At 35.1% G+C, this 23,704-nt stretch overlaps 1 protein-coding gene and 1 long non-coding RNA gene across 5 annotated transcripts in view; one reads left to right on the forward strand and one right to left on the reverse strand.

Annotated features, from left to right (window-relative positions):
• LOC143376232 (uncharacterized) overlaps positions 1–23,704 on the forward strand; it is a 379,865-nt gene that overhangs the window by 346,041 nt on the left and 10,120 nt on the right. For all 4 annotated transcript variants that reach the window (XM_076826350.1, XM_076826351.1, XM_076826352.1 and 1 more), the window contains one exon: positions 8,088–8,181. In XM_076826350.1, the coding sequence (XP_076682465.1) occupies positions 8,088–8,181 (94 nt within the window). The remainder of the gene's footprint in view (positions 1–8,087; positions 8,182–23,704) is intronic.
• On the reverse strand, positions 22,296–22,791 carry LOC143376248 (uncharacterized). Its single transcript, XR_013087060.1, has 2 exons — positions 22,590–22,791; positions 22,296–22,518 (listed from the first exon to the last, which is right to left on the reverse strand). It is a non-coding gene; the product is annotated as an uncharacterized LOC143376248 (long non-coding RNA).

Raw genomic sequence — 23,704 nt, forward strand, 5'->3', positions numbered from 1 at the left:
AATCAACAAATGCCAACATATTGACAATATTTAAAAATAACATTCATTCAAGGCTATTCTTTCAAGGTTGTTACATAAACTTTTTTGTCGTCATTTAACGCGACAAATAGCAATAAATTTGTCTGTGAAACGTGTTTACCGAGGATAGCTCTAACATTGTTAGAGCGTTATTCCTCTCTTTTCCTTCGAAACCTGAAGAAGCACGTGAATGTAACCTCGCACTTCTGTCATAGTTTCCGCGTTCGTCATTCTGCAATTCCCTACTGTAAATTGTAACGCAAATGTAAGCTACTACTAGGAATTTTTTACGAAATTCCTTTCGTCGAATAATTTACTTCCACAAAATTACTTATAAGGGGCCACTAATATAACGAAAGAGGATAATATAGCGAAATTTAAATTTTCTCATTGTCAGTCATACTGTACCATTATATAAGTACTTTGAGTACAAAAAAAATTGTATGCAAACGTAGAATGCTATTTCTCATAATCATCATACAAAATTGTTGAAGAAAAAATATCAAACGAAAAATGGAGAAATAATTTAAAAATTAAATATACAACAGACAATTTATCATTAACATGTATAAAAATGTACAACAGACAACATCCTTTCCTTTCTCAGATTCTTTAAGCACCATTTTACGTTTCAATGCATCTAAAATATGAATCTTATTATTGTTTTGTGAAATATAAATACACGCTATCTTGAAACATTGCTAAGAAAGCGTAAAGTACCAAATTTAAAAAAAAGTTTGAAACCATATTAAGCTTGTACCTGTTAACCTACTAACAAAGAAAATTTTCAGTGCAATATTAAGTTTCCTGTTTCTCAATTTCGTTACAAAAAAAACTTAAATAACGATCTCTGATCACATAGATATATTTTCCTATTTCCATCTAGAGTTGAGCATTATTCGAATAGATTTTTATTCAAATAATCTGTAATATGAATTGCGAATAAAATGAAGTTATTCGAAAATAACGAATAAATTTTCATTCGAATAAATTTCCAATCTTCGAATTATAAAAATTTATTCAAATAATGCGCAACTCTGGAAAAAAATGTCAAAGCACCCTGTACCACTTCCTGTTCTTATTCAGTAGGCTTCGTGAATGTCTCATTCGGTGAAGGACGCATTGTAAAAAGTCGGTACATATGGATACAGCGCGTCATTAGAGAGCATTGACGAGAGAGATTCAGCAGAAGGATATTTACTTTTAAGTCGACCACGAGGGGCCTTAATGTGACAGAGTTGGGAATTTTTGGGGCAGCGTGTACTTGGGTTAATCGAACTGGTAGAAAGGAGTGAAGGTGAAGAAGAAGAATCGGCATAGATTGGGAAAGAAGGCAGAAGAAGGAAAGGATAGAGCGTAAGATAGACATCGCGCCATTCACTTTGCTTCATCCCGATGTAGGACACGGTCGTCTGAATCGCATTACGATGTAAAAGGGGGTTCCCCAGGAAAGTGCTTGGCGAGAAAGACGACGTACATGATCATTATATATCGTAGCCCAATTTTACTGTTCACTTCTGCAACCACGCTTGCGAATTTCCGAGTGAAATCTTCAACAAGAAGAGATCACTTCTCGGAATCTACAACGCCGCTGACCACGCTTTGTTCACGTGACGAAGCGACGTGTGTCTCATGGCGCTAGAACGTCACTAGACACCTACGGACGCACCACCGTTCAATTTATTTCCAAAGGAAACTTACGTCTTCCAGAGAGGGGAATTACAGTGGGAATAAATGCGGATTGGAAACTACTGACTGCTAATCACAGAGCCGAAGGACAAATTTTCTGGGTCAAATAATTCATATTTGGGGCCTTATGACTAATCTCCCCTCCCCCTCCCGGAGGAAAGAGAAAACTTGTACTGAGCGATTAAGCTTTTAATTCCTGCTTGGAAAGCATAAGATGTTCCATACAAATTGTAACACGGTTTTGTGTTAAAAAATGTAGTTCAGTTTTGTGCTTCTTTTTAATCTAAATCAATGACATTATTTATGAGTATTTTGAAAAATGAGTTCGAAAATGAGTTGTAGATTTTTGGAGATGAAGAAAAGGTTACGTTGCATTTTTTTATTAAGCTTATCGTATTGCAATGTTGCAATTTAATGTTAAAATATTTTTGGTACTTTTTGTAGTTGAAAGTTGGTCCAATTTGTGCAATTTTTTTATGCAATTTTAATATGAGAAGTGAATTGTGGCCATCGCAGGTTTTATTGTCACCACAGACAGATATTGCAGACATATTTGAAGAATATAAGAAAGATGCAAATTATGTTAATATGTCCAAAGTGGCAGTTGTGCGCTATAAAAGTGTCTTGTGTAAAGAGCAGTGACGGATTTAAGAAAAAAGGCCCAGGTGGCAAACGTTCTGAGGGGCCCATTTTTTGAGGAAAATGAAGAGGTAGTTTATTAAAAAAGGGCCAAGTGTAGTAGTACGAAAAAAAATGTACTGTTTGGATACCTATACCTAATCATAATTTTTTTTGGTCATGGGGCCCTGCCGGGGCCTTCTGTGCAGGGGCCCATTTCTCGGGAAAACGAAGAGGTAGTTTACTAAAAACAGGCCAAGTGTAGTATTACGAAAAAAATGTAGTGTTTGGATACCTATACCTAATCATAATTTCTTTTTGGTCTTGGGGCCCTGTCGGGGCCTTCTGTGCAGGGGCCCATTTCTCGGGAAAACGAAGAGGTAGTTTACTAAAAACAGGCCAAGTGTAGTATTACGAAAAAAATGTAGTTTGGATACCTATACCTAATCATAATTTTTTTTTGGTCATGGGGCCCTGCCGGGGCCTTCTGTGCAGGGGCCCATTTCTCGGGAAAACGAAGAGGTAGTTTACTAAAAACAGGCCAAGTGTAGTATTACGAAAAAAATGTAGTGTTTGGATACCTATACCTAATCATAATTTTTTTTGGTCATGGGGTCCTGCCGGGGCCTTCTGTGTAGGGGCCCAGGCGGCAACTGCTCATCAGCCGCCCTCTTAAATCCGCCACTGGTAAAGAGGCCTTAAATCAACTTCACAATTCTGTACATACATTGATATTGCAGGATGAATTGCAAGCTACCCGATAGAAAATTGTATATTTTTCTGAAGTAGGTTATTAAAATTTTACAGGTTGAAGTAAATATAAAAAGTTAATTAGTCATTTAAATGAGCGATTGAAGACGATTCCATGCAAATTAAATAATAATGATATCTAATTATAATACAATTTTATTACTTGACATAAAAAGTACAATACGAAACAGTCACCAGAGACGAAAAGATAATTCTGTAATAGCCTGATAATTGTTTCATGAAAAATAGGTATCAGAAATTATCAAACAGATAATCATTTAAGAGGACTGAGCAACCGATTTATTTTTTATCGCATTTTTCGAGAGTACTATCTTTTCTGAATAAAATGTCGTTTGGTTTATATTAAAATTCGCTCATTAAGCTCAGGTATATATAAGTAAAAATACTTTAAAACGTAGTAAAAATTTAAACGAGTTTTTCTCGAAATTTTTTTTCTTGGTTTTCTCCTAATTCCAAACGAATGGAGGTTCAGATCGACTTGGAAAAATTACAGGATGTGTAAAACATGTGCCGTTTTCGGTGGAACCTTTTATATAGTCCATAAAATTGAGAAATCTTCACAAAAAAATTAAAAAGTCACGGTTTCTTAGTACTGCACAAACAAGAACGATTTTATTTCGAAAAAATTGCCGTTTTTCGGCACCAATTTAATAATTTTGTTTTAATTTTGGTTTTTATTCGTTCCACTGGTGACTACAGATCTAAGGAACAAGAATCACACCTGCGAAATTGTATTACGTCACTTTTTAAGACCGATATTAAGGCAAAACCGCAGAAAAACGTTAAAATTTTTACCAGTGTGCGTCGTCATTTTTAAAGAACATAAATTTCATACCATTTTTTGCACTGACAAGGGAACACCGCGAACCCGGACTCACCGATTGGAACGCAACTTTGTGGGTTTTTAGAGTGATTCAAAACAAGAACAACGGTGTCTTTCATTTGGGCCCTATGGCCGTTTAACCCGGCGGGAGGCGCACCCCATATTGTAACACAGATTATCGCTACCGAGTCAAAAATACCCAAAATTGAAACGTAAAAAACCACGGTTTCAGAATATTCTTTTTAACTTTGTAATTTTATGTTAAAGTACAGTGTTTTAAGAATCAAACAAAATTTATGAAATCTCTTAAAATCTTCATTAATGTTCTTTAAAAAATTGTAACAAAAACTCAAACAGTCTTCACATTTTCGCAACTAGCGCCTCTGTGGTGAATTTTACCCAGTAGCGCCTCCCGCCGAGTTAAGGGGCTAGAAACTAACCTCAAAGTCAAATTGGCACTTCCACTTTTTCGCGTATAACTCTCAAAGTACAGCAGACAGAAAAAAATGTTTCAAACAAAAGTTTAATGGTGCAATAAGCGCTACAAACTTCCGTTAACAAAATTTTGAAAAGAGTTAAAAAAAAAAATATAATTGACGAAAATAACTCTTTTCAAAATTTTGTTAACGTAAGTTTATAGCATTTATTGCACCATTAAACTTTTGTTTGAAACATTTTTTTCTGTCTGCTGTACTTTGAGAGTTATACGCGAGAAAGTGGAAGTGCCTATTTGACTTTGAGGTTAGGTTTCACAACCTTAAAGGGCGATAGGGCCCAAATGAAAGACACCGTTGTTCTTGTTTTGAGTCACTCTAAAAACCCACAAGGTTACGTTCCAGTCGGTGAGTCTGGATTCGCGGTGTTCCCTTATCAGTATGATCGCAATAAACATTGGGTAAAATGACATATCTGGATTTGCTTTTATCTTTTTAAAAATAAATTAAAAGGAAAGTTTTTTCCACAAGAAACAACTTAATCCCCTACATCATTTTACTTCGCTCAATATACGAGGTCTGACAATAAATTTCGCGAACTCGTGGTGGTAAAATTACTACTTAACTCATTGCTGAATGCCTGAATGTCATCGCGGTGGCCTTCAAGTACACCCCTTGGGAAGCTTCGCACCAACGCCAGCATCTAGTCCACCCTTCAAAGCAATAAATTTTGGAAATGAATTTGCCAAGTAATTTGCCAGTAAATTCGTGGGATGGCCTTCAGGGCTACCCTCGCACAGTGGTACATTGTGACATTTTTTGTTCAAATCACCCTATAGGTCGTAATTTTTCAGAAAACTTGACGATTTTGTTTTTAAATTCTTCGCAATTAACTTCTCTATCGATCGTTCCGGCCGAAATTTTGAATTTCGTTGCTGATTTTTTTTTATTTAGCGAATTATATATAACATAACAAACACTGAAAATAAGATTTTTTTATATTTTTCGCATATTTCGGTATATGCCCCCCTTAAATGTTAAAAAATAGTCCTCGAAAATAAAAATTCCATTTTTTTTGTTCGCCTTCATAAATAAAAAGTGTTCTAGAAGCATTTAAACTTTCAAAATTTGAGGAAAAAAGTTTTTTTTGTAGTTTTTCGGCCTTTTTTCGAAAACCGTTTGTCGCACGAGAAAAAGTAATAGAACATAAAAGATGCTCTTTGTCCGGATCTACAACTTTTGTTTGACATATATTTTTATTCAATCAATAACTTGGAGGATATTATATAAAATCGACTTCGCGAGCTGTTAAATAATGATTTAAATGTTTAAAGGCCCTGGGGCTCCCTTTCCCGTTATCCGATCGAGCTCAAACCTTACACGGATTTTTTTTAATTATTTGGAACTATTCTGGAGGGTGCCCCGAAGAAAATTCAAAAGTCGAAAATAAGAGCCACCCTAGTACACAGTGACGTCCGAGGGTTCCTTCAGGAGGGCAAGCTTACACCAATCAGAAATAAATAGAGCAAGTAGGAAGACTGGTGACATTCTTTGCTTTGTTCCAGTGGAGGGTGGACATTCTCTGTTTTTAACCAGCATCTACACCAGATCTTTAACGTTGTCTTATATGGACATTTCTACTTTATAACCCTTTGCGATTCGACAGTTCTGTGGCCCCAGTCGCCAGCAACAAAATACGTTATTCATCCCAGAATCACTAAAAATACACATTCCCTGTTTTCCCCTTACCCTTCATATGTGATAGGTATATTGGACAAGCGTACCCTTCGCCTATACTCTATAATCAATATTATAAAAATAAATAAGTGACGTGTTGAAACTATCGTCATATCGGGACGTCATACATAAAGCTGACGTCATATAGGCTTACGATCTTAGATGGTAGACTGATTTTGAAGCCGATGACTGATTATGAGAATTAAGGAATGTTAAAGTGTAACGTGACGTAATAATAATTCATGTATATACTCACATACTTGCCATTGTACATCGTGTAATATTATAGTATATGAAAAATAATATTGTAATTTATTATAAAATCTTTTATAATACATTTTTTTTGTAACTGTGTTGTTACAACTTTTTGTTGTAAAATTTTTATTACGTCCCTTCTTATCCTCCTGAATAAATTCCTGGAGCAGCAAAATTCACATTTGTTTTTAAAAGCATGTGTCCTGTGCAAACTATAATTTTGATTTAATAATACGAAGGGTTACAGTAATTATAATAACTACGTAGTATGTGATTTTTGTTATTTAGTTACTTTACTGCATTGCAGTGTACCAGGTTTTAAATATTTATGTCAGAATTTAATACCATCTCAGTTCTTATTATAACTCAGCACAGATCACACTGGACGAAGTTCGAAATGAAAAGTGCGGAATTATGTAGCATGATTTATCAATGCTACGTGTATATCAACTGATTTCCATGAAATTTTTATCAATACTTCAAGAAGCCTTCTCAGATATTCACTGTTAAAGTATGCTGGGTTTTCCGGTTTTGAAGCAAATCATGTGTAACGTCCAATCATAAGTAGCTGTTGATAATTTCAATAAACACTTGTTACGCATTGCCCAATTCAAGCATGAAATATTTTAAAATTGTGACTCTCAAAAATAAAGGTGTTTCTTTGTTTATTATTGTTATTAGGAACTGATGCGAATACTTGCAGTATTTATCTAACTAAAGTACACACTTCACGATCAATAAAGTAACAATTATTTAAAAATGTATCGAATCGATAAAGAAGAAATCGAATATCCTGCACATATGCATAGATATATTCCACAGACAAGTATAATAAACAGACTTCAGCAATACTCGTTTGCCAATATATTGTGCATGTAAAGTACACTTAAACACAAGTGTGAACAATTTTTTTTTTATTAACTTAAGTCTTCCAACAATAAGTAGTATTTATGCAATTAGGCAGCGCAAAAAAATTAAATTTGTGATTAATTCCTTTCTTTCTTGGAATTTAAAATTAAACGGTCTTTGTAGAATCAGTAACCGTTAAAACGAGTGGTACAAAATTTATATTGCTGTATTTCGCGAAAATCAGAGAGTTGTTTTGCAAAGACATTTTTATTTCAACTAGATCTATGAAATGTATTACAATAAAAAGTGTAATTCCAAAACAGTTTGGAACCACTTATTTGGAATACTCATACATATTCGTTAGGAGCCTCATATAGCTTAATTAACTTAATTAACAGAAAAAAACTGTCGTCTCTGCTTTCCTTGAAAATACGACTTGCCCACTGTGTACAATTTTTTTCGAAATTTGTAATCATTTTAGCAAAAATCGATCTCAAATTTGAGTTACGAAGGACCTCCTGATCAGGGCTGTTCCAGGCGGGGGTGCAGAGGGTGCCCCCGCACCTGGGTGGCCAAAATTTGGATTAATAAGAATAATAATCGAAACTCTTTTGCATGTGTTGCAACTGTTTAAAATTATGTATGTATAAATATAAAACTAAGCACTGCATATTAAATTCTGAATTAAAGAATATTGAATTAATAAGGGCGGCAATATTGTTTTTGCACCTGAGCGGCCAAAATCCACGAACAGCCCTGGACCTGATTGTTGGTAAAGAAATTTCATGTTTTCTTAAACTTTACACATATAATCATGCATTAAATCGACATACTTGCTTTCGTTGTTTATAGAAATAAAAAATAAAGAACCAATTGTTTTTTTCGTGTTGCAGATCCTCCCGTCGACAGCGTATACATGATATGCGGGGTGCTGATTGCTATGGTATTAGTAGGAGTTATCATTGTCCTGCTAGCTGTAACGATCAGGTAATAAAAACTTCTAATATTTCGAGAAAAAAATTGAAGACCGAGCAAATAACTTGTTATGCCCATTTTTATTTCTTTTACATTTTGTCTTTTATAGTAGCATTTCTGCGACTATGAGAAAGTCCTTAGTTCTTTGCTCGTCTTCTATATTAAAATTAGAGTTTCATTAATACAGATATGTAAGTATTTATAAATATATATAAGTATAATAAATACTTCTATATTAAAATTAGATCTTCTATATTAAAATTAGAGTTTCATTAATACAGAAAATTAGTCTTCTATATTAAAATTAGAGTTTCATTAATACAGATATGTAAGTATTTATAAATATATATAAGTACAATAAATACTTCTATATTAAAATTAGAGTTTCATTAATACAGAAAATTAGTCTTCTATATTAAAATTAGAGTTTCATTAATACAGAAAATTAGTCTTCTATATTAAAATTAGATCTTCTATATTAAAATTAGAGTTTCATTAATACAGAAAATTAGTCTTCTACATTAAAATTAGAGTTTCATTAATACAGATAAGTAAGTATTTATAAATATATATAAGTATAATAAATACTTCTATATTAAAATTAGATCTTCTATATTAAAATTAGAGTTTCATTAATACAGAAAATTAGTCTTCTATATTAAAATTAGATCTTCTATATTAAAATTAGAGTTTCATTAATACAGAAAATTAGTCTTCTACATTAAAATTAGAGTTTCATTAATACAGATAAGTAAGTATTTATAAATATATATAAGTATAATAAATACTTCTATATTAAAATTAGATCTTCTATATTAAAATTAGAGTTTCATTAATACAGAAAATTAGTCTTCTATATTAAAATTAGATCTTCTATATTAAAATTAGAGTTTCATTAATACAGAAAATTAGTCTTCTATATTAAAATTAGAGTTTCATTAATACAGATAAGTAAGTATTTATAAATATATATAAATATAATAAATACTTCTATATTAAAATTAGAATTTCATTAATACAGAAAATTAGTCTTCTATATTAAAATTAGAGTTTCATTAATACAGATAAGTAAGTATTTATAAATATATATAAGTATTTATAAATACGTTTTAACAGAGAACTTTGATATATTATCCGAATGAAGCGAGCAGGCTCTGTTCAGCTATGGTGCTCCCGTATACGCGAGAGCAACACGACGTGAACACGATCAATTTCGATGCCACGGTATCGACAGCTTCGAGAGCTTCTCTGCGGAACGCAAAGTGGGGGAAAAACAGAAGAGATCAATTTATCGAATCAGGTTAATTAGATAAATTCCTAGACCAGTGAGTGATCCACGGAGGAATAAGGCGCCGAACGTTTGAAAATAGAAAGTTCACAATTGGATAGAATTTAATACTCGCTCCGAGCATTAATCGCACTTTAATTGGACGTGCATCAACAAATCGCGTGTGCATCTATTAAAGTTCAATCCAATTAAGGTCACCCGTTGACTGATCTCTCCTGTCATCTACTTTTAGTTATCATCGGATAAATCCACCTGCAAATCTCTTATTAACACTGTACCGTCGTCTGATCCAAGTACAACTCAATCCTCCGCCAAGGAAATTCGGAATTAAAAAAATGAAGTCGACACGAATACGGTACAAAGAACGAGGACATGCTAATTGCACAGAATGTGTTCTTCTATACATTGCAACATGCATTCGTCCGCTAACAGGCTTCAACAAATTAATTAATAATTTATTTTGAAAGGGGGACAGGTACTCGAAAACTAAGTTTAGGTACAGGAAACGAAACGAGAGTTTAATGTCCATACAATTAATGTTAGAACTGTTATCTTGTGTTCAGTGAAATTTCATTGATTTTAAATGTGGCGAGCGAAACGCGCTATATAACAGTTTCGTGGAAAGAGCGCGGACCACAACAAACAATCGCGAAGCGCGACCTCTCCTCGTCCTTAGGAGAGCCGTTGGGATTGCGAGGTGGTGGGGCCGAGCGCGGCCCACAGGGTTGCCAGTTTAGTAGAATTTCTACTAGATCTGGTAGAATAAGGTACTCTTTTAGTGACTAAATTTTTATTCTGGTAGACGGTAGAACATCTGGTAGATCGCAAAATAATTTTAGTAGATTTCTGGCTGTTTTCATTTTTACACGGACTGATCTTCTTATGGCAAATTCATAAAAGTAAATAAATAAATTATATTATGAACAACACAATTTTTTGTTATAGTGAAATTTTATTTTGCAATATGTCCCTCTAGTGGTTACTAGTATAACGATGAGATCAGGGTTGCCAATATAGTAGAATTTCTACTAAAGCGATTCGCTCGTCCACTCACAGTATCTACTTCTTACATAGGGCCCCTATGATAAGGGAAGACTCTGGCTAACCTATAAAAGCATATGCCAAAAGAATTGCGTCGTTGGATGAGCTCACTTATTTGGCGAGATTTTTCCCGAAAGTTTTCAACTATTTCGTCCTGGTTTTAACTTTCAAAGTTCTCATATTTAGTGGTGACTTAACCTTTCCTTTACGGAATCACTAAGCCCACTGGCCCATCTCGCAGTGTTATAGATCAGTGTGAGTCCCGAATTCGCCATAAAATATTAATCAATTTTTTTTTTAATGCCAAGTACATACCCCCCCCCCCCACACGCATGCACAGAAAGTTAGTATAATTCTAGTAGATTTTCTTCAAGACCTTAGTAGAAAACCATCCTCCACTGTTGGCAACCCTGGACTGGCCCAGGCAGTTCGACGCGAGCTGGCAACGGCGAGCGACAGCGAGCGAATAACGAAATAAATAAACGCATATATAGTATTTTATCTCAGAGCACAATATTACTATTAATTTCCTACAGCACCCGTACATTAAAAATTGTTGAGGTGGTGAAATTTCCTTGATTTTAAAAATTATTAAGGTGGTGAAATTTCATTGATTTCAAAAAATGTTAAGCTGGTGAAATTTTATTTTCTGTTGTTTGGACTTATCCTTTTCGAAATAAATTGGAGGAATTATTTAAAAGCATAAAGTGTAGGGAGGGTTGTGTAAAATATTTTATTTTACTTAAAACTGGAACATCGATGCGAAGGAACTCAATATGCACAAACTCAAACTCGTTATACTTAGTTCTCCAGAAAATCAGATAATAAGTTGGATAAAATGAAAGATATATACATATAATCCTATTCTGGGGATACTTCGCGCTCTGTTGTACGCCAACTTGTTAGAGCTTCACAAAAATCCTGGAATGTTTCTGGATATATATCTTTGGTCCCTTTAGAGCACGAAGATTTGTTACTTTTCCGAAGGAAACGACGAGCCAAGGCCCGAAGAAGCGGAAAATGCAAAAAAATAAATATCGTAAAAAATCAGACTTACCCCGTTTTCGAAATTATAATTTCAGATTCTTATAATTAGCAGATCTTTCTTTTCGAATATGACCAATTAAAATTAATTATATACCTAAAGTAAAATAATAATGTAATGCAAGTATATGACGTAGTATACACAAATGTACCATCAGTTTCAAGCATACAAATTGGGCCGAGTTATGCAGAAAGCTACCAGCCCTCAATGATCTGAAATTGAGTAAATTAAATTTGAAAATTTTAATTGTTAAAGAAAAGTAGTTTTATTTCTATTGGGTAGGTATATTTTATTTCTATGTTATTGTTTTACAAGGTTTTTTAATGGGTTATTTAATAGTCAGTAGCATACTTAATATTATTTTAAACTTTCTGTAGTTTTTGTCTTTTAAGCCTAAAATGGAACTATGGCTTGGTAGTCTTAATAATAATTGTAAAATGTAAGAGTTGCTCTATGGGTTGGTAATTTTTTGCAAAATAAAAATCACAAAATTATGGGGTCTGCACTGTGTTCAACTAATTTTTTGTCATTTTGAGGTTTCTGCATAACTTGGCCCACTTACCCTGCACCTTGCAAAATATATTCCACATCCACGATTGGCAAAATTGCTCAGAATTCCCTATCTCATCAAATACTATTACCCTCCGCGGGGAGAATTGGCAGCTGGTTCACAGAGCACAGTTTCTAATTTCATGAATCGCGGTTTCGATTGCGAGGGTAATATGGAGAGTGCAACTGCAACTGTGTCGCACCTTCAAATGTGAAAATGCAGAGATGAAACTCGACTCGCATGTTTGCCGCGCATAAGTGAAATGTAGCAATTGAATAGCGTAAGTAAATTTCCCCAGTAAATAACGGTAACGAAGGAAACGAATTTTCTGCTTTATAGAGTGGATAACTGGCACTGAAGCACTTAACTTTCTTTGAATTTGATAATAAAGAGGAAGATATAGGGAAGCATTTATATGATTTCGTCAAATGCAATTTTTCTATTCAAAGTATTTTGTTCAGTAATTGATATAACTTTTCAGACTAAATGGATTTAGAATTCAAGGGAAACCCACTGAATTTTTACATTTTAAATCCAAGATGTGATGTGAACATAATAGTTGTTTACCTGCAACACAAACTCCAAATAATTTTTCAAAATTGTTGGACGTCTTAATTTCGTAATACCTTCATTTACATTATTAAATTCCTTTCATAATAATAGAAGGCTAAATTCGCCATCATTTTAAGGGTGTAGGTTACCCTCAAAATTTTCTAAAAACATATTTTTTACATATTCAGCTAGCTACATCTTTTCTACGTATTTTAAGCGCAACCGGGCCCCGAAATTCCGAAAATTAAAGGAATTACAGTAAAAAATGTACGAGCCTGCATACGAGATCGGATAACGATGTCCAACTTTAAACGCGATTTCCCGGAAACTACGTTTTCCAAAACTATGAACATAAAATCTCGACAACCGCTCCAACGATTTGAATGAAAATTTACAGGGAGGTGCAGGAAACTATTCCCCACAATGTGGGTTGATCACATTTTCAATATAAATTCTTAAAAAAAAGATAAAAAATATTTTCCCTACAAAAAAAAAGGATAAAATCATATACATCAATATAAAAATTGTATTAATTTGTTGAGACTGTCTCACAGGTTATAAAAATGCCTTTACTGTGTGCTTTAAGTAATTCACCTGTTCGGAATCGTGTTCACCATCAGACTCACATTTATATTTGTAACTTTCTTTCCTGTAAATATATTTAAAATTTTCTTTTTGTGCATTAAAGTCAACGAAATGACGATTAAAAATTAAAACAAAAATTATCTCTATACTCATTTATTACTTCAGAATATGCGTAGGAGGAAGGCCCTGATTTTGGGCTGTTGAGGGTAACCTACGCCCTTAACCACCCAATGACCACCTCAGTACAGTAAATCCCCGTTATGAGCTCGACGAACGGGGCTGGCGATGGGCTCACAGTGGGTTACAGACATGATTCCGCGCGGCCAGTGGCTTTGTCGACTCTTTCGTGTCCTCTCGCTCGTTATCGGGTTCTCTCACTCTCGACCGCAGGCTTCCAAGAAATGGTGGGGATAGTCGCCGGACTCTCAACGGGCGGAAAAAACGGACTCATAACGCGCGATTACTGTACATGGGAGCTCTGCAGTACTACCAATCTTAGATAAAAAAAATTATGTAGACGAAAATTTTATTTACATGTCTATTCCTAATAAAATTATTACTACATATTTTGTTTTGGAATTCAATTAAACAAAAATTATGTTTAATGCAGCTAGAAGCACAATATTTTCATTAAAAGTAGCGTAAAATATGCGAGTGAAATGTGGCAACGTCGCTTTGCGTCCATCTTTTTTTCTCTTTCCATCTCACACTTGTGGCGTCTAAATTACTAAATACATATTTACAGCTTGGTAGTGTTTTTTTTTTTAAATTTGTACTGTATCCTTTGCACAAGTATACATTGTATATATGACTACCCGGTGTACAGCGTTGCCACGTTTCAAACAGTCCCTTCAGGCAGTTCCAAAAATACGAACACATTGCTGCCTATTTATTCAATTATGTAATAAACCGTAGAGTTCATGTCTGATTTTTTTTTTTAGAATTTCATAGGAATACTTAAGCTTTTCAATGCAACATTTTTTAGGACTTTCTCACTATTTTTAAAGACTCTGTGTAACATTTTATAGAAATTGTATCGCTTCTCCCATAACAGCCTGTGTATAATAGCGCAACTTTGATTTAAATTTTTTCAAAAACCGTGCCGTCAATCGACTTGAAATTTTCACACAATGCGGACTACACATTGAACGTTAGATTAAAACACTTTTCAAAGATTTCTCATTACTTTTTCTCCGGTATCGAGCCTCCTTAAGTACTATGTATAGTAGGTCCATTAAAAGTAGTATCGATGTCCCCTAATAATTACAAAGCAGTACTTTGACAGAAATACTTACACACAGCATTTTCATTTTCCCAAACTGCCTGAATAAATCTTATTTCATACATTTCCCTTTATTTTCTAATTCAACGGTGGTATTCAAATATCTATATTGTCACTATTCATCTGCCTACAGTATACGCAGCAGCCAATCTTTTACGTACAATTCGTACCCAAGCAGACTATAAAATTTCAGCATTTAAACAAATTGTCATTCTAGCTTTCCAATCAGTATTAATATTCTTCTGCTGAATGGCAGATAGAGACCTAAGCTATCTCTGACTGGATTCTAGAAATCTAGATGGCTGTGAATCGTAGATACGGAGCTCACGTGCGAACTCGCGTGAATGAAACGCGGAAATCCGATAATCCGTAAGGGAATTTCGCTGTAAATCCCAATAAAGGATTTTATCTCGGTTTTACCCGCCTGTAAGTTTTCCTGGTCGGCGGCATCGTATGCGATCGAGATTACGCGAAAAGGTTTCCCGGTGCATCGGCACCGCACTCGGTAAAAATATTTTTCTTTTCGCGTTTTCGTTCATTTCACTTGTGCGAGCTGCGCACAGGTATCGCATCCAGGAAAATTGATTGCGACACTTTTTAATTGCGCTAAAGAGTATTCTTTTTTGTATCTCGCCTTATCTGTCTGGTTTTCCTGAAGCATACACGGTATTCATAAAGAGATATTTCTTGGTAATATTAAATATTCCGAGTAGTATCTGCTTCATCATTAAACAGCTGACGTCCATTAATACACTGGGATCTCCTTGTGCAGAGAATAATACTGTAACAAGTACATAATGCGCGAGCACATGCAGGATTCAGAATTTAATCTGACTCTAATAAACCCTAGGGTAATACTCACGAAGTACTGGAATACTAAATTAGAATTAGCGATGTGCTCGCATATGCAAACACTGGAATGTTTCTTCTGTTAGGCAAATAATTTGAATTAAATAGAGAAAAGCTGTTTCGGTCATTCACGCGCTTAAACCGCTTCTTAGCAGAAATGCAAGATAATAAGCTTCTATTGTAGTTCATACACTTTTCTACTATATATTTACTGTGAAAATTGATACCAGCTTGCATGAAAATGATTTCTGCTCTCAGTATTCGTATTTAATATTCGGATCAGGGTCGGTGCGAGGACCCATTGACGCCCTCGAGCAGGAAAATTTCTGAGACCCCAATTTGGAGGACCCTAATTTTTGCATTTTTTTTTTATTATTTTCCTGTGTTTTAACGAACTACTCTACTTACTATAGTCCCATTTTTCCCCCTCCTCTCTCCTTCGGGTCCCAGCAGCAGCAGCGCACGGGAAAAAAGGAGTGGGGTGGGGTGTGGGTGGGGGGTCCCGGTGGTCACCCATCATTCCTCAGTACACCGTCCGTGATGCTTAACTTCGGTGATCTAACGAGAACCGGTGTTTTCCATCACGGCTACGGCCGCTGTTTTTTTTTGCACCTGTTTTTTATTTAATATGTTTTGCCTTTACGGACTAAAAAAAAATTACGTTTTACATTTGGTTTATGTGGGAGTTGGATTCCTTTATTATTAGCGTGCAATATAGTTTTTTTTAGCCTTTATGCGGCGCATAACTTCCATAATGGGTTCCGCGGGCCCTGATTAGGATCATATCCGATAAGTCGAATCACGAGGATTTGATTAATGTCGAATCGCAATTTTTTCATACCACAATATTCGTATTTCGAATAGTGAAAACTTTACACAATTAGACCCAACACTTAGCAGATTAAAAGGACGCAGGCATTAGTGTTTGTTTTTAAATGTTCACTACACTTCATCACGTTGGCTAATGCGGGATTTCCGGCCGCGTAAGTAGGTATCGCTCAATTATCTAATAACTGAAAAACCTGGTCGTGGAATCAGCAGATTACCGTATCGATACAACTTAATTACGAGTGATAATAACGTCTGACAACTTGTGTGTTCTATGTATCGAGGAACCAAAAATAAACATGACCATTACTAATTCGTAGCATTAGTAGGTATTATCAAATTATCGATTCTAATCGTTTCACTTATTCAACGGCTTCTCACAACTGTTACGTTCTCTGCGAAGCAAAATTACGTAGCTTTATTAATTTACAGAAGGTAATTTCTTAAACAAGTGGAGAGCTCATGTTTCCTGTCAATAACAAATGCTGCAGTGATAGAATCCTGGTTCCTTCATTTCACCCAATAGGTAACACTTCATGTAAAACTATAGATTGAAAACTTTATACAGGGTGTTCCACCTAACATATCTCGTGAAATATTTTTGTTATACTTAAACTTTCATCAAAATGTTGCATTGCTTCGTTTTATTAATAGTTTTATTCAATTGGGAAGGATTAATTATATAAAACGGTTAGCTTTTTTTTTTAAATGGAATGCTATATTTTATAAGCCACTTTTTTTCTATCTACTGCTTCAATTTAATATGAAAGTAAAAGAAATATTTTTATATGCGAATCGGGATATGAACATTTTTAATAATAATATAATTGTAATAAAATATATGTGCCGTTTTTTTAAAGTGGTATATGTACATTTTCCGGAAAAAATTAGTTAATATTTTAATGGTAGTCTTACAAGGGAAGATCCCGAACCCGAAAATTCAAAAAATTCTGAAACTTTGTGAATATGTTGGGGATTTCTTCCTGGTTACAACGCAATTTTTGTTTGCTGCCCAAATTCACTCGAAGGGGGTGAAATTAGCCCCTGAAAATTCGGCTATTTTCCGATTTTGTGTTATAAGTCGGGAACTGTAAGAGATAGGAAAAAAGTTTCAAGACAGAAGTTACTTCTTTTAATTAGATCTATCATTTGGTAAAAAAAATATTTTACAGTTCACGAATTATAACACAAAATCGGAAAATAACCGGATCTTCAGGGGTCAATTACACCCCCTTAGAGTGAATTTGGGCAGCAAACAAAAATTCCGTTGTAATCAGGAGGAAATTCCCTACATATTCACAAAGTTTCAGAATTTTTTGAATTTTCGGGTTTGGGATGTTCCCTTGTTAGTCAGATATAGCAAAATTATTGGGTTACCACTGGATACAACTCCCAGACCTATAGCAAGAGAGAAATATAGAGATATGATGAGTTTACTGCCTTACATACCTCCTATTCACCATAAATACTTCACTATGCTAAGTATAAAAGAGAAATAAGATTGAAGTATGAATAAGTTTGTTATTACTAGTTATCTTAACAAAGTAATTTACTTTTTATACTTGCTTATTTATAAATTCATTATAATATAACTGAAATTATTTCTTAATAATCTCGATTATTCGTTTACTTACATGTCTCCATTTTAATTATTATTTTTGACATTAAAAAATACATTTCAGAAAAGCCAACTTCAATTAAAATATAAATTTAAAACTACTATTCGTTATATTTTTCACAATACGTCATTATTGAGATATGGAGTATAAGTCCATTTATAGCTAAAAAATCGTTTACATTCTTTATCATTTTTATTAATTATTATTGCATACTAAAATTTAACAAGTTTACAGTTTTAAAAACATTACCCGAACTGATTAACGTTTGCCAATATTTTTAAGTTGATTCAAACGCAAACCCTTAAACATCTCAATGTATAAATAAATGGAATTATACCACTTTAAAAAAAAAAACGGCTCATATATTTCCTGAAAGTTCTTACTCTTGGATGTTGTATAAAAACTTATCGTTCAAATCAAGAGACCAGGATGTGTGAATACATTTTTCTGTCACTACTGTTCACCCACAATTCCGTATTTTCGGTGAAAAGACATTGTTCTTTCCTTCCAACGATATAATATGCATATTGAAACACTGGGTTTTACATTCGCTCATTTCTCAATAGATAGTAGAGTGTCGTAGGTAGTGGCGCACCCAAAGGGGTGGGGGAGGGGTTGAAGAGGCCCTGGTACCTCCCACAGAGGGGGCTTTGTAAAACGAAAAGAAAACTGGATTTTTTGTATTCTATTAATAAATTTTTATAATCACCTAATGAATTTTATTGAATTTGCATTAGAACTATTTTTATCCGTTCAACTCGGCTCCCCCCAAGATTAAATCCTGAGTGCGCCACTGGTCGTAGGTGTATACACATATGTACATATGTGGGCATGTATAGTATTCAGGTGGTCACGCAAATGTAGAAAAGTCTTTCTATATTTAAAACAGCGAAGCTTATTTTGCAGCTCATTTGTTTGCGGTCACGTTATTCCCTCATGCATAGAAAGTGGCAATGGTGGCTGTTCCAGTAAAATCTGATGTAACTGAAAATAGCACCTAATCTACTTTTCGCGTTACTTTGTCTTTCTTATTATGTATTTCACTTATTATGAGACTGGCTGATTACACATTTAGGGACGTATCCCATGATATAAAATTATTTATGGCTTAAGGGGTTGTTCGCAGTCTGCAGGTAAAAAAAGAACGATTTTTTGGCAACGTATTCGAAGAAGTGTGCCTATTTTTGTACAAAGATTTGTATATTTTGGTAAAGAACATTTTAACAAGTCTTTGTATTATATTCTGGTGCAAAAATATTTATTTTTTTTTAAGTTACGGTCGATTTCCGGAACGCTCTTTTTGGAAAGGTGTTTTGCGGTGAAAAAACAAAAAAGATTTAGTTAGTGTATTAATTTATCTAGTAGTTAATCGTTCCTTTTTATGAAATATTAATCTGGGACAAAATGGCGGATGTTTAAATGAAATGGTCGATTTTCGTACAAAAAACACTGGTTTGTAATTGTTTAAAAACTACGCATTGGAAAAGCAAATCTTTCGATTCAGGACTAGATTTCTATGCCTAGAACAAGCCTGCAAAGTTGCAGAAAGATTGATCGAGCGATTTTCGAGAAATCGTGGTCATCGTGATCAATAAATTCGTTTTGAGAAAAACGCGATTAAAGTTTCAAATGCAGTGTACATGAAAATTAGATATTTGTTTCTTATCTTACACAGAATCATCTATTCCAAACTCATACAGTAGAAATGCCTCCAAAATGACGAAATCAAGAAATCGCAATTTTTTACCATGTTGACTGTGAATAACCCCTTAATACAATATATCACAGTGCTGGATTAACCAATAAGCAAAACGCGCACGTGCTTAGGGTATAAGGAGAAGGGGAGGCACCATAGAAATTTTCTGAATTTTAAAATCTAACTCTTGTTAAAAACACTTTTTAGTCAAATTATCGGAAATGACTCGTACATTGAATAAGAATTCGTACATTGCATTGAAGTGATCACCCTATACAGGGTCATCCGTTAAAACTGCAACCCACGCGCGCGCGAACAGGTAAAATGGCAACAGCGCCGCACGGACGCATTCTACTCCAACCATGCACCGGCCCGACGTCCGAAGGGTTGCCAGCGACCGGTGGACAGTAATGATGCCCGAGCTTCGACAATTTTAGGTTGGTCCCTTTCAAATTAACGTCGCAAAGAGCTGTTTGAAATTTCCCGGCCCGGGTTGAAGAATTTGGGGCCTTTTTCGTATAACTTTTGAACTATAAGAGATATCGGAATGCAATTTGCGCCGTAAAATGGGGAAAAATTATTCCCTCTCAATGATGGATAATTTAAAATATTTTTCGTTTACTTAATTTTTCTTTTATCAATTTTGTGATCATAATTGTTGTGAAAAACTTTTGCAAACTGTTTATTTGATACTGTATTTAATGCTCTTTTTAAAATTCATGGTGTTGGTAAACAATAGGCTAGTTGTTTCTGTATCATTACTTTCATAAATTGAGAAATTAAATTTTTATTCAATTATGTGTTAGTTCTGCAGACCTCAGAATCTATTGTTCTGGATTTCTTTTTTATGATTTTATCCTTAATGCAGTGTATACCTAGATCAGACGTAAGGGGTAGCTAATGGGACGTGGCTTTGATTGTAGCGGTGTTTGAATTTCTTTTCTACAATTTTTGTGTCTGAATGTTTTAACCTTTTAGTTACTCAACGCCACACCTATACCGGCTTCCGTTAATGTCTTTTTTTTGGAACGATGCGCCATTATTGTGGCTTTTACACGCAGGTGGCGAAAAATCTCTCCGTACAGGGGTATAGTGCCGCGGTGAACCCTGTCGTAGCTAAAGTTTTTGAAATTGAGACGGGTACGAGACCAGACGACATTGTTTTCAAGTCTTATAACAGTAATCCGGGGTGCGAGCAGTAAACCGATCATAAAAGCGGAGGGCGCGCCTCGATTAATTTGAAAGAGCCCATCCTAAAATTCTCGAAGTTCGGGCATCACTGCTGTCCAGCGGTCGCTGGTAGCTCTCCGGACGCGGGGCCGGTGCACGGTTGTAGTGGAATGCGTCCGTGAGGCGCAGTTGCCATTTCACCTGTTCGCGCGCGCGTAGGTTGCAGTTTTAACGGATGATCCTGTATAGTAATATAATGCAGAGCTAGATTAAGACCTTTAGAGACCCCAAGCTATTGAAAGATTTTGAGGTACCCTTAAGGTCAATTTAAGGTCGGTTTAAGGCTGCCGTTCCAATGTCCGGCCGGCGACGGTCCCACTAGTGCAAGGGAGAAACAGATACATACTTCCCCCATACTTTACCTGTTCGCGCGCGCATAGGTTGCAGTTTTAAGGGATGACCCTGTACATATAGTAAGATTTTATTTTATGTCACAATCAATTTTGTGAGCTCCTAAATACTTTCTGATGATTCATTCAGGCAGCGAAATCGCTCGAAAATCAGGTATTTTTGGCGAATTAATTAGAAGGAGATGAAAGCTGTCACAGGCTTTTCCTTTTGCACAATGTTTATTACTATCACGCAGAGTAAAAAAACTGTATATTTTTTATGCATATCTATTTTACAAGTGGCGCCACACGAGGTTGATTATAGAGTGTTACAGAAAAAGTGTCTTTGGTTTTGCACTGGTATTGAGCTTAAAAATAAAGTCCTTGGAATATGTTTCTCCCGGAAAAAAGAAATTGACCAAAATTATGAAAATAGCGACTAGGAGAAGGCGATTTTTACGATGAATGTCGATTTTCGAGGGACATAGATATCTCTTTTTTATCTCGGAAACTAGAATGCCTACAGATTAATGTTGAGATTCAGTTCCGTGCAGAAGGGAATATATTTTGAACATGCTATACAAATTTCAAGTCGTTGTGAATCTCCGAGTTTTTACAATCACTGCAAAACCACAGAAAAATGCTCACACGTGAGACGATTGTAGCACTGTCAATATAATAAAAAATATTATAAAAAATATTACAATATAATAAAAAATATTAACATAATTTAAACATAAAAATATTAATATAATAAAAATATATTTTTTTACAGTTTATAGTATTAATAAATATTACCCAAAAGTACTAGTCATAATTTGTATTCATTTCCTTGTAATAAATATATATTAATATATTATATATATATATAATAATAAATATTAACATAATTTAAACATAAAAATATTAATATAATAAAAATATATTTTTTTACAGTTTATAGTATTAATAAACATTACCCAAAAGTACTAGTCATAATTTGTATTCATTTCCTTGTAATTAATTCCCCCCAAAAAAGTTGCTCCAAATTTTATTGCTTCATTTTTAACTTCTTTTAAACGTCTGTTCTTACTAATATTCTTCAGTCATACTACCTAATAGTCTGCTTAAGTTTACCTCGAACAAAAGTAATTAATACCTTCGAAGAATCGCTGAATCAGAATCGGAGAGATTAAAATTGATCCCTTTGGAACTACTTCCCTTATCTGGCCGGTGAATAACAAACGAAAGAGAAAATTCTACAGCTTTATTTGTCAGTTTTCAGTACACCAGCATTCCATTGCAAATTGTGTGCTAAATTTCACATTTCCATTGCAACATTACATAGAACATAAATCACACACTATTTACCCACAATTTCCAACAAGCACAAACAATTACTGGACAGTAAATACTTCATACCGAAGCATCTAAGTAGTTAACCATCCCCCTAAAACTCTTACTCCCACCGCAAACCTAATTTAGAAAGGGGAATAAAATTTATTACCCGTTGCACTGTGGCAAAGCGAGCTAAATGTTACTTATACCTCAGTGCTCGTGACTCGCCAGCCGCACTTTGTTATTTCCTACTAACGCTGAAATTTACCCAATGTCAGTGGAACGTTCTCGCGTGCACTAACGTCATCATTGAACGGGAATGAAACGCGACGCAGTCGGCTGTTTAACTACCCAATGGAAAGCGTCTAAACTCGCGTTCTCTAAAGCGGGACAGATTCGTTGGAAATTCGTCTGGCGAGGCGGCCAAATCGGCGGGATTCCTTGAAAAGAAAATCAACGGAGGAGTTAGTGAACCGACATTAGCAACCGCCGCGCACATTGCTTTTTATCTCTATTTCCGTCCGGATAAGTCCGTGGCGCATGTGCGTTGTTCTCACCGCCCGACCGATGCCACGCGACACGCGAGTGCTCCGGTTTCAGTCTCATTTTTTTACAAGCCTCCTAAACCGTAACGTTTCTCCGATCGGCGACGAATTGGACGCCAGATATCCGTGGCCGATTCCACGCGTGCACGGGCCAGCCAATGCGAGGCAAAATCCGAAATTAATCGCGGCTTGGTCAGGTGTCGGAAAGTTGAGAGCTATTCAATTTTTGGTCCGCTGATGGTGCCAGAAGTTCAACCGTCCTCCGCGGCGGAGTGGATTTCGTCGGTTTGCGGAAATTAATACAGTTCTTTGCGAACGGGACGCTGGGATTACAATAATGAACGTGGGAAGCCTTCTTTTTTATTCCCAACGTCGTCAGCACGTTTAGGCGCTACGTGTGCTTCAGATGCGAAGCACACAGTGCGCACTCCTCTGTCCACCATTGTTCACTTATCGCGGCAGTTATATCCATTATTATTGTTTGCGCTCTCTCCCTCTCGACCCTGTATTTTAGCGTTTTTTTTTTAAATGCACGTAAACATTTCGTAATGCCAGTTCGGCTCGGAGCAAGAAGGACTATTCGAAATAGATTCGTCTTTCTGTTTTCATTGGTTATAAATAAAGACGCGCAACCCGTGGATTCCCGGTGCGAAACGCACAGTAATGTTTATCAGTGTGCGTATTACAGGACAGATATTGAATGATGCGATGAGTCAACTTTAATCGCGATACCTGAGAAAACTAGAGTGGCATCAATAAGCATTAATAATGTATGTGTA

The sequence above is a fragment of the Andrena cerasifolii genome, chromosome 14 (genome assembly GCF_050908995.1).
Source record: "Andrena cerasifolii isolate SP2316 chromosome 14, iyAndCera1_principal, whole genome shotgun sequence".
Taxonomy (NCBI): Eukaryota; Metazoa; Arthropoda; class Insecta; order Hymenoptera; family Andrenidae; genus Andrena; species Andrena cerasifolii.